At 39.7% G+C, this 11,393-nt stretch overlaps 2 protein-coding genes and 2 non-coding genes across 4 annotated transcripts; 3 read left to right on the top strand and 1 right to left on the bottom strand.

The window, feature by feature from the left end:
* The first annotated feature begins 2,333 nt into the window (after positions 1-2,333).
* On the top strand, positions 2,334-4,091 carry LOC101311462 (tyrosine-sulfated glycopeptide receptor 1-like). Its single transcript, XM_004296132.1, has one exon. The coding sequence runs from the start codon at positions 2,334-2,336 to the stop codon at positions 4,089-4,091; it is 1,758 nt and encodes a 585-aa protein (XP_004296180.1).
* A 742-nt stretch (positions 4,092-4,833) lies between these two features.
* LOC101300325 lies at positions 4,834-5,958 on the bottom strand. The gene is made up of 2 exons (XR_184304.1): positions 5,926-5,958; positions 4,834-5,848 (listed from the first exon to the last, which is right to left on the bottom strand). It is a non-coding gene; the product is annotated as an uncharacterized LOC101300325 (transcript).
* Positions 5,959-9,060: 3,102 nt separating this feature from the next.
* On the top strand, positions 9,061-9,752 carry LOC101311175 (receptor-like protein 2-like). Its single transcript, XM_004296131.1, has 2 exons — positions 9,061-9,569; positions 9,698-9,752. The coding sequence occupies exons 1-2, from the start codon at positions 9,061-9,063 to the stop codon at positions 9,750-9,752; spliced, it is 564 nt and encodes a 187-aa protein (XP_004296179.1).
* A 475-nt stretch (positions 9,753-10,227) lies between these two features.
* LOC101300037 lies at positions 10,228-10,909 on the top strand. Its single transcript, XR_184303.1, has 2 exons — positions 10,228-10,480; positions 10,690-10,909. It is a non-coding gene; the product is annotated as an uncharacterized LOC101300037 (transcript).
* Positions 10,910-11,393: the final 484 nt, after the last annotated feature.

Below are 11,393 nucleotides of genomic sequence, written 5' to 3'. Positions count from 1 at the left end.
TAGTTTTCATATGCTCGGTAGTATCTTTTATAGTTGGTGACAGTAGCTTTTTTGTTGGTGACAGTAGTTTTGTTCTACCTTGTAGTAGTTTTTCATATGCTCAATAGTATCTTTTATAGCTGGTGATAGTAAATTTTTTTGTTGGTGACAGTAGCTTTTCATATGCTCGGTATTATCTTTTATAGCTGGTGATAGTAGCTTTTTTTGTTGATGACAATAGCTTTTCATATGCTCGGTAGTATCTTTTATAGCTGGTGATAGTAGCTTTTTTTGTTGGTGACAGTAGCTTTTCATATGCTCGGTAGTATCTTTTATAGCTGGTGATAATATCTTTTGTGACTTCGCTGGAGATCGTTGGAATCTCAGCATAGTAGCTTTTGTAGCTGGTGGTAGTAGCTTTTGTTATGTTCGGTAGTATTTTTTGTTGCTGGCGATAGTATCTTTTGTGACCTTGTCGGAGGTTGCTGAAAATCTCACCATAGGTCCATAGTAGATTTTATAGCTGGTGGTAGTAGGTTTTATAGCCTGTGGTAGTAGCTTTTGTTGCTGGTGACAGTATCTTTTGCAATCGTCGGTAACATTGTTGGAGGTCGGTGGGAAACTTTGTCGGAGATCGGCCGGAGATCTCGCCTGAGGTTGGCCGGAGATGATAGTAGGTGTTGATTTTTTACGTTAGTGATATTTTTGTAAATATAAGAGAGATAATCTTTTTTTTGTTGAATGGCAGTCTGTAATTATGTTTAACTTTAATACCTAAAACAAAACCTTATTTAGGCTTGGGTGGACTTATGTGGGTAAAAATGTTATGGTAGACTAATATGGGAAAAAAATGTCTCAAAGTGGACTTATATGTAATTGACCCTAAAATTTATCGAGGCAAACAATCATTTTCCTTCTCATATATTCATATGTTCAGACCTATAACTCTACAATGTCAGGTTTACAAATAATCAACAAGACAACAACTTAGAAACGTTTCAACAAATCATCATCATGGACTTATAACCACTGAGATGACAATAGCTGCCTTGATGATGAACATTACTCACAGAGCCATACAAGATGTTAGTGAGAAGTCTACATGGGTGTTTCGAACGTCAGTGTCTTAGTGACATTCCGGCGTCAATGAAAAATTTAATACAAGGTCATTTCACTGACTTCCTCCTCCTATGGAGGTTCTTCCATCGCCTTCGTCAGTTACACCACAAGACTAGAAATTAGTTCTTCCTTCTTTCTGTTTGTTTTCCCACCCCGCATATTCTCATATAATAGTTTGTTCGGGGTCATAACCTCTACAATGTTAGGTTCACAAATAATCAAAAACTTAACAAGTCACAACTCACTCACATTTCAGAGAAATCGACATTTTGAAAGTCATCAACAGCACAGCAAGCCAACATGGACTTAATTTAACTGATGTAACGACAATGTCTGGATCCCGATGTCTGCCTTGATGATAAACATTACTCACCGAGCCAAACATGATCTTAGTCCTTCACTCCATAACTCCATTTCACATGTAATCGAGAAGTCTACATGCATGCGTCAAATGTCATGAGTATCTAAGTGACTCCAGCGTCAATGAAAAATTTGATGCAAGGTTATCAGACTCATAATCTCCGGTAGAGGTCCTGCCCCTTCGTTAGAGTTCAAACGTCAGACGTACGATGTTTGGTGATTTGTGGTTCTGGGAGTTCCCTGCTAAATCTTCGTACTTTGCAATCAAGTACGTGATAGTTTTTCCTGTGAACTACTACTGTTTCAAGAATTGAACCTTCTTGAAACTAAGAAAAAAGTAAAGGCTCTTGCTTATATAAACAAGCACAAGGCTAGCTAGGTGACCAACTCAAACTAAACCTGAACTGTCCCACAAACCAAGAAAGATGCTAGCTGTGCAACCTTATCACCCAATAGCTCAATACTTGCTTCTTATTCTACTTGGCTCCATTTCATCTACACATATTCATGCATGCTCCTCAAGTGAAAGTACCTCTCTCTTGTCTTTTGCCCTCACTCTGTCTTATCCTTCCTTAAATTGGACCAGCTTGGATTGTTGCAAATGGGAAGGCATTACTTGCGATGCGGTTGGTCGAGTAACCCATTTGCACCTATCCTCCAAAGGCCTCAAACTCAAAGGAGGTCTTTTTTCCTCATCATCACTCAGTAATCTCACACATCTAACCTACCTCAATCTCTCTCGCAATTCACTTCATGGTTCTTTAGATCAAGCTGGATTCTTCTTGTCCCTGGGTCTTCTTGAGATACTTGATTTGAGTTTTAACTTTCTTTCTGGAGAGCTACCAGGTTCTCTATCATCATCCAATAATATTCGGATGGTGGATTTGTCTAGCAATCGATTCCATGGTGCAATTCCATCATCCTTCTTCCAACAAGCAAAGAATCTGTCTCATATCAATGTCACGAACAACCAATTCACAGGTTATATCCCGTCCCCTATTTGTGTCCACTCTTCTTTGATTAGGCTATTAGATTTTTCCTACAATAATTTTGGAGGCAATCTCTCTCGCACACTAGGAAACTGTTCCAAACTGGAAGTTTTTCGTGCTGGTCACAATAACCTCTCAGGATCACTTCCGGAAGATATCTATGATTCTACCGCACTAGAAGAACTTGCAATCCCTGCAAATTCTTTTAGAGGGGGCATCAGTAACAGAATTGTTAAACTTACTAACCTCACAGTACTTGACCTCTACTTGAATCAGTTCAGTGGCATGCTTCCAATAGATATTGGGAAGCTCTCCAAATTGAAAGTCTTGCTCCTTCATTCCAACAATCTAGAAGGTTCTTTGCCACCATCTTTGCTGAATTGCACAAACCTTATGGAACTGAATCTAGGATTCAACCTTTTGGACGGAGATATCTCAACTTATAATTTCTCTAGACTTGGTCAACTTCGTAAACTTGACTTCATGAGTAATCATTTTACTGGTATCTTGCCAATAAGCCTTTACTCATGCAAGTCCCTTAGAGCAATTCGATTAAGCTTCAACAATCTACAGGGACAAATACAACCCGAGATTGCCTCATTAAAACACCTATCCTTCCTATCACTTTCTGGGAACAGACTGATCAATCTCACAGGTGCTATGGATATATTGAAGGGCAGAAATCTCACAGTACTCATTCTTTCATACAACTTCATAGGTGAAGAAATGCCAGATGGTGATCACATCGCTGACCTTGATGGGTTCCAAAATCTTAGGATTTTGGCTTTGAATGGTTGTGAGCTAACCGGTCAGATACCTATGTGGTTGTCTAAGCTCAAGAAGCTAGAGATCTTGGATATGTCACGTAATAGAATCACAGGTTCAATTCCTACTTGGTTGGGGACTTCTCCAATGCTCTGTTCTATAAACTTGGCGTCCAACCTAATCACAGGTGAAATTCCAAAAGAACTTTGCTCACTACCAATGTTGGTATCTGAACAAACTGCAGCTCAAGTAGATCATGGTTATCTTGAATTGCCTCTCCACGTCTCCCAAGCCATGCCTGATGCAAGCATGTTACAGTTCAATTCCTTGTCTTACTATCCACCATCTATATTGTTAGGCAACAATAGCATCAGTGGCAATATACCTACTGAAATCGGAAAGCTGCAACTTCTCCATATATTTGATCTCAGCGCCAACCTGGTGTCAGGCAACATTCCAGACCAAATATCTAATCTCAAAAACTTGGAGATTTTGGATCTTTCAATGAATCATTTGTCAGGAGAAATCCCAGCTTCATTGGCGCATCTTAGTTTCTTGTCATCTTTAAATGTCTCGTATAATAATTTGGAAGGGGAAATACCAAAAAGCACTCAGCTCCAAGGCTTGAATGTCTCAGCATTTGAGGGGAATCCAAAGCTTTGTGGTTCCCCGCTTTTAAATCCGTGCCAACCATTCAATGGTACTGATTCAGATGATGATACGAATGACGGGAATCAAATTCTAGGCTTGTCTATTTCCGTTGTGCTTGGCTTCATTATAGGGTTAGTGGGAGTTTGTGGTTCATTATTGCTTATCAAGACCTGGAGGGATGCATATTTCAATTTCCTGTATACTGTACAAGAGAGGCTCAAATTATGAATGAGATTGGACAGTCTGCATAACAAGGGCGGGTTGGAAAGAATTCTTCTGAGGCTAGAAGTTTGAACTTATTCTTAATTTCAGTGTATTTTAGTTTTACTTATTATGCAAGACACAGTACTCTTTGTTTTCATGATACTGTTCTTAGATACTTGTACTTCTATTCAAGTCAAATTTTTGTTTCCACTCTTCTTCTTCTTCTTTTTTTTCTTTTTTCTATTGGGTAGACAGCATCTTACTCTTCTTCTTCTATGATTGACATCTTAATAATCTATTTAATTAATTAAGCAGCTGCCAGGAATTTTACAAATAACTACATGTGTAAATAATTATATATATACTCATCCTATCTCTTACAGTGGTCCAACTAAATTAAGAAAGCTTAGTTCATTCTTTTGAAGAGATAATGGCAGAAAAATTAAAGAAAAAGAAAAGGAAAAGAAAAGACTAAAGGACACTATCTAGAAGGCTTAGTACATTCTGATTACTTGTCATCCTAAGAAGACTAACTTTGCAAGCTTCAGGCTATCCAATATTTTGTATGGTCAACACATCTAGCTAGACATTGGAAATACTGAAGCTCTCCGCAACTCTGTTTTTGGTGTTTTATGCTATAATATATACTTAGCTGCCAATTTAAAGATCTCGGTGTTGTAAATTAAGACTTTATGTTAGTATCTTCTGGAAGTAGAGCATAGTTTCTACTAAATTTGTTCTTCTGCTAACTGCTAGCTATTATATATGAAAACCATACTCCTCAATTGTTACCTGGAGCAGGCGCCAGCCGCGCTTTTCCTTCTTCTGTCCATATGCCATTGCTTCTATTTTCCACCTTAATATATGCAGCCGTGTTTTATTTTCTTCCAATTGTATAATTTCATTGACAAGATGTATCATATATAATCTGGGTCGTCTTGGAATTTCAAATCTGCTTCAATCTGTATATATGCAAAAACTGACGATCAAAATCTATCACAAGTCCACAACCACATGATCATGGCTCAGCCTCGAAAAAACATAACAGTACAACAAGAGTACCCAGTGACACAAGGCTTTATTCTCAAGCTAATCTTGTTTTCTCTCATTTTATCTACTCATAATATTGATGCATGCATCCAAACTGAACGTACCTCTCTCTTGTCCTTTGCCCTCACTCTATCTTCCCCTTCCTTATTCTGGACTTCTAGTAATTGCTGCTATTGGGAAGGGATTACTTGTAATCGATATGATTGGGTAACCCACTTGCGATTACCCTCCAAAGGGCTCACACTAAAGGAAGGTATTTTTCCCTCATCATCACTTGCAAATCTCACACATCTCACTTACTTGAATCTCTCACACAATTCCCTTTTTGGTTCTCTAGATCAAACTGAGCTCTTCTTGTCCTTGAATGATCTCGAAATCCTGGATTTGAGCTATAACCTTCTCTTTGGAGTGTTACCATCTTCTCTACCATCCAGTCATATTCAGATGGTGGATTTTTCCATTAATCGCTTACATGGTCTGATTCCATCTTCTTTTTTCCAACAAGCTTGGAACTTGACTAGTTTCAATGTCAGTAACACCTTTTCAGGTCCTATCCCATCCTCTATTTGTCTTCCTTGTTCCTCGTTACGACACCTTGATTTTTCCTTCAATAATTTCAATGGTGGTATTCCTCGTGGAGTCGGGAAATGTTCCGAACTGCAGGTCTTTCGTGCCGGTTATAATTACCTCTCAGGAGTCAGGATTACTTCCAGACGATATCTACAATGCTTCTGCACTTGAAGAAATTTCATTAGCTCGAAATTCGTTATCTGGAGCCATTAATGATAAAATTATCAACCTGACTAACCTCACAATACTGGACCTCTACCTGTTGCTTGGAGTACTTTCTCTTCAAACGGCTCGCTCTAATCTCCTCTTTGTGCTTTTGTAACAATGACTTCGATCGTTTCTCTTTATTGTATCTGTCCATTAACTCTGCATCTAAACTCCTCTTCCTCTCCTCCTCATTCGAAGCAAGTGATGCAAACTCATTACACGCTTGTAAGTAATCCATCTTAGCTTTTCGAGCTCTCTCAGGAGCATCAGTCCAACTGCTAGTGTCCCCACGCCCTTGTTTAGCACTCCTGCTAAATATTGTCGATTGCATTGTACTCGTACCATGTTTCCTCTCCGGTGGAAGCTCTGTCATCCACTCATCTCTCTTTCGTGCCGATTTAACAACACTCACATCACCTGCCAGTAGCTTCTCATCACCCTCCTTGTAAATCCCCTGCATCTTTCTCCACATTGCTCACATTGCAGCTTCCCGCATTGCCGTCAACTCCACATTGAATCTTTCCTGCTTCTCCTTAACCTCAATCTTCTCATCCAGCGCTCTCCGCTTCTGCGGATCCTGTAACTCCTTAAACGCCTTGTTCAGCTTTACAAATGCTTGGCTAGCTTGAGGGTGAGAGCATTTATCAGGGTGCACCAAAAGCGACAACTTCCGGTACCTTTTCTTGATGTTATCAGCAGACACATTGTGGTTTGCTCCCAATATATCATACATGCTATCATCCTCTGCTTCCATGATCCTTGTCACCTCTTCGAAACGATCACCCTGGTTAGCTGATTCAACTTCAGCAGCCGCAACATGCGGTGCAGGCCCTATTAAAACACCATCATCTTTTTCTTCCAACTCAGCTTCCCTCAACTCGGCCTCTGCCTCTCTCAATTTGGCTGCAGCAGCAAGTAGCTCTGGCGTCGGCATCTCCGGACCAATTGGCCTTCTATAAGGAGGAGGAGGACCATGATCATCATCTTCATCATCTAAATCTAAACAAGGCGTGATCAAGGACCCAATAACCTCCAAAGTTGGAGGAACATGTGGAGGCAACAAAAGATCCGTGATCTAGTTCCTTAAGAACCAAGCAAAGGAACAGAGCTCTGAGAGGCTTGATCAGACACTTCTGACCTATTCCGTTTATGTCGACCGCTTTGCCGCCATCGATCAATTGCAAAAGCTGCTTCAAATCGCACCCGATATTCGGAAACTCCTTCAGCAAGTCTTGCACAACCGCTTGCGCATCACCACCAGAAACAGAATCAGAATCATCATCAATCTCATGATCTCTCTTCTTCTTATTCTTCTTCTTATCGTTGTCTTTCGGTTTCATTCTGTTTTGCATCTGTTTCGTCTCTGCGGAATTCCAATTCCAGAATTTAAGAGGTAAAAAGAAAATATAAAAGAAAAATAATTTCATGCGGGCTAGAAAAAAGTGCTATGGCTAGGCGGTCAGCCCTGAGCGGGCCTTAACGGGCTTTAGGGGTCCACCATTTAAAAAGACAAAAGAGGGGGTTGGGTCTAAAACAAGTTGGGCCTGATTATAATTCCTGCGGGCTAGGCAGATGTGACGTGGGGCTAGACGGTCCAAGTGGTGCGGTCCTTAACGGGCTGTGTGGCCCACCAAAAATGGCTGTATCTCTGAGACTACCTTCTCTGAGCTCGCTCTTCTCCCCCTCCATCTCCTGCCGTCGTCACCACCTCCTTCCGCCGCCCTTTCTATTCTGCTGATGAAATTCTACTGCTACTGCTAGTGGAGAAAGCAAACATTTCTTTTCGTTGAACTCTTCATGATTCAAGGTCTTTTCATCACCATGTCTATGTCAGTTCCTTCTCCAAAGCCACCAATAAGGCAATAATGAAACCAAAAGCATCCATATCAATACCAACACAGTAATGCTTAGCTCCTTCCTTGTTTTCTACACATCAAAAAAGGAAGGCTCTCCTTCAATTTTTAGTTTGAGTTGAAAGATCAGTGAGACAGAAATATTGTTCAAGCTAGCCGTGCATCCTTCCACGACTGTTCATTAGCCTTGTATCTGACCACTGTCACACTAAGATGATCGACGATCTCAAGTCCTCAACCACCAACCGCCATCTGATCTTGATTTGAGCTATAACATTCTCTCTGGAGAACTACCAATTTCTCCACTATCCGGGAGTATCCGGATGCTGGATTATTTGTTCAGCAATTAATTCTTTCAATGCTGACATTCCATCTTCATTCTTCTGACAAGTTTCAATGTCAGCAATAATAAGTTCAAAGGATCCATACCATCTCCCATTTGTTTCACTTCTTCTCCATTGATCAGAATGTCAGATTTTTCTTCCAATAACTTCAACGGCAGTATATCTCCTGGACTAGGGGAGTGTTCCAAGCTCAAGGTGTTTCGTGCTGGGTATAACAACCTTTTGGGAATACTTCCAGAAGATATGTATTTATTTTTTTTGGGCAAAACAAGAAATTTTATTTAATTAAAGAGAGGTAAAACAACAAAAAGGGGAGGACTTGAGACCAACGCCCCTTAAAAATAATAAAAAATGCAAAAAGCATTAACAAACCATAAACATGGTAGAAGAGTAACCAAAGTCCAAAACAACTAAAGGTCAAGACGGACGGTAGGATTCCGGAAGATATGTATAATGTAATCACTCTTGTAGAAATATCATTACCTCGCAATTCACTTTACGGAGTCCTTAGTGATGGCATTTTCAACCTCACAAACCTTGCAATCCTTGATCTCCATTTTAATGAATTCAGTCATTGAAATCCTTGTCCTATCTCTCGCTTTCTTTCAATAGATTGACAAATCTCACAGGGGCAATCAAGATACTCATGCGTTGCGAAAGTCTAGTGTTCTTATCCTTGGCATCTAGTTTCCAAGTGGGGGCAGTTCCAGCTAATCTTGGCATATCTGATTTTGATGGATTCAAAAATCTTGGATTTTTGGATTTGAGTCAGAACGAGCTCATCGGTCAAATACCTGTATGGTTATCTAAGCTCAAGAAACTAGAGGTTTTGAATCTGAATACAAATAAATTCAAAGGACAAATTCCTAGTCAGCTTGGGACTCTTCCTAGGCTCTTACACATAGACTTGGGAGCCAACCTCATTTCTGGGGAATTTCCAAAGGAACTTTGCAGCCTGCCAAAGTGCCAATGTTGGTATCTCAAAACAACAACTTGTCCAGTGATGATCTCGAATTGCCTATCTACTTCACTGCTGATGGCAAGCGAGCTCAACAATACAATTCTTTGTTGTTATTTCCAGTGGCCTTAGTACTAATGAACAATAACATGACTGGATATATACCGAATGAGATTGGCCAATCGAAGCTTCTCCGTGTGTTGAACCTTGCAAACAATTTCTTCTCAGGCAAGATTCCAGACCAAACATCCAACCTCAAAGACTTGGCAACATTGGATCTCTCCGTAAATCATTTCTCTGGAAATATGCCTGCATCATTAACAAGCCTTAATTTCTTGGCAGTATTTAATGTCTCATACAATAATGTGGAAGGACAAATACCAACAGGCACTCAGTTGCAAAGCTTCGGTGCATCTGCATTTGAGGGGAATCCCAACCTCTGTTGTCTTCCACTTCCATATGAATGCCAACCAGCACTCCCAAATGATGACCTTGATGGAGATGATAACAACAGGATCAGGTCCCATGGTTTATATTTCCAGTTGTGCTTGGGTTTTTCGTAGGATTTTGGTCAGTATGTGGTTCTTTGATTTTTATCAAGACCTGGAGATATGCTTATTTCCAATTTCTCAATAATGCATATGACAGCCTCTATGTGATGAAAGCTGCATGTGGGGATCAAAAGGATGAAGAACAGGCTTAATGGAAGCTAGACTGAAAGGTCATGCATATGCAGTATATTTCCCGTTGTTAAAGTTGTTTGCTGCCGGTAATATAGATATGTAAAGGTTGGCAAAGTTGTCTGTCTCAAACTTCTTCTGCAGTCTTCTTCTACATACAAATCAGAAGTAATAATATGGGAATTATACTGTAGACTACGTACACAATGCGTAAGAGGATCCAAACCCTGAACCCTCTACGATTTTTTCAATACGCCGCTACAATGTATTGTCAAAACATTTCATTTTCGTTTAACTGGTTCGAAGGTTAATGATCTATCTTGACTAAAACGAAAGATGTAATGCCAGTCAGATTGGGTTATAGACTTTCTGGTCGTGTCTCAATCGGCTTAATCAACTTGGACCAGAGAGATAGCCTATTCTGTTGACTTATTTGCATCAAAATAATCCTAATTTACCATATATAGCCGGCAATACTAGGTGAGAAATCATACTGAACTTACCGGAGAAATGGCAATGGCTCAGGGCAGAATCTTTCTCTTCCTGATCTTCTTCTGTTCCTTTCTATCTACTAATAACATTCTTCATGCGTATGCATCCAACCAACCTCAACACAGCTCAACTGGTCTGTCATCTTCTCCCTCAAATCGGATTTCTATTCATTGTCACCCTCGTCGGATGGGCATTACTAAGTGTAATCACAACGGTTTGGTCTCCCTTAATTCAGGTCCATCCGGCACCCCCATTGAAGGTATTTGTTTTTTCTCTCTTCCTATCTAACCCACAACAATTCAGTTGATATATACAAGTGCAATTTCATTTTCTTTTCCAGAAAGTGTATCAGTAACTAGTTGGTTGAACCCATTCTCATTTTTAGGGTTAAACTAGAGTGGTGCCAGTGTTTCATTCACTAAACTAATACCATATATACGTACATTTTCCATTTTGTTTACTTTGCAGGGATCTGGGGAAGGAGTGGAAATACACCAACACCAAGCGCTCCATAGTACCGTCAAACTATAGTCAAATAGTGAATATGAATAAGAGAAATATCAAGAGGCTAGGGAGCTTTTATGTTATACAGCTCTATTTTACTACACTACGTACTTACATGTACAGCATGACAGTTCAACATAAGTACTATTCTATCCTATAATAAAACTGTTAAAAATATTTCTGTAATGACTCGCAATCCATCTCAGTATCCTATATCTGTGTTCCGTGGATACAGTTTGTGTGTCAACTCCTAGTATCCACAAGTCATAGAATTATTGGTGTGCATAAAACAACCTCATCCTTCAAGGGAGCCTACAAATGAACTAAATTTCTAACGATCTAAATAAACAAATGACAATCTTATTGCTTAAACAGTACTTATACAGGCCCGGCCCTGGTTCTGGGCAAGCAGGGCGATAGGCCTTAACCTAAAATTTAGGGTCCCAAAATCTTTTTTAATGAAGATATCAGGAAAAAAAAAAAAAAACTCAACATAAATCGCGCAATCTCTAACAATTTTCAGCGTTTCGTGTAATATACTAGCAAAAATGAAGCAAATCAAGTACCCGTTACCAGAGTTATGAAGAAGATTCATCTTCTTAAAAATCTCTTTATAAATAGGCGAGTATTCCAAATTTCATCGTCTATCTCTAACTCTCTCTCAGTCT

Source organism: Fragaria vesca, linkage group LG3 (genome assembly GCF_000184155.1).
Source record: "Fragaria vesca subsp. vesca linkage group LG3, FraVesHawaii_1.0, whole genome shotgun sequence".
Lineage (NCBI taxonomy): Eukaryota > Viridiplantae > Streptophyta > Magnoliopsida > Rosales > Rosaceae > Fragaria > Fragaria vesca.
This window is presented reverse-complemented; position numbering and strand designations above follow the sequence as displayed.

Coding starts and splice junctions, on each gene's coding strand:
- LOC101311462 (XM_004296132.1), top strand. CDS start 2,334: ATGGTGGATTTGTCTAGCAATCGATTCCATGGTGCAATTCCATCATCC.
- LOC101311175 (XM_004296131.1), top strand. CDS start 9,061: ATGTTGGTATCTCAAAACAACAACTTGTCCAGTGATGATCTCGAATTG. Junction 9,570..9,697: donor GATGATAACAACAGGATCAG/GTCCCATGGTTT, acceptor TGCATATGACAG/CCTCTATGTGATGAAAGCTG.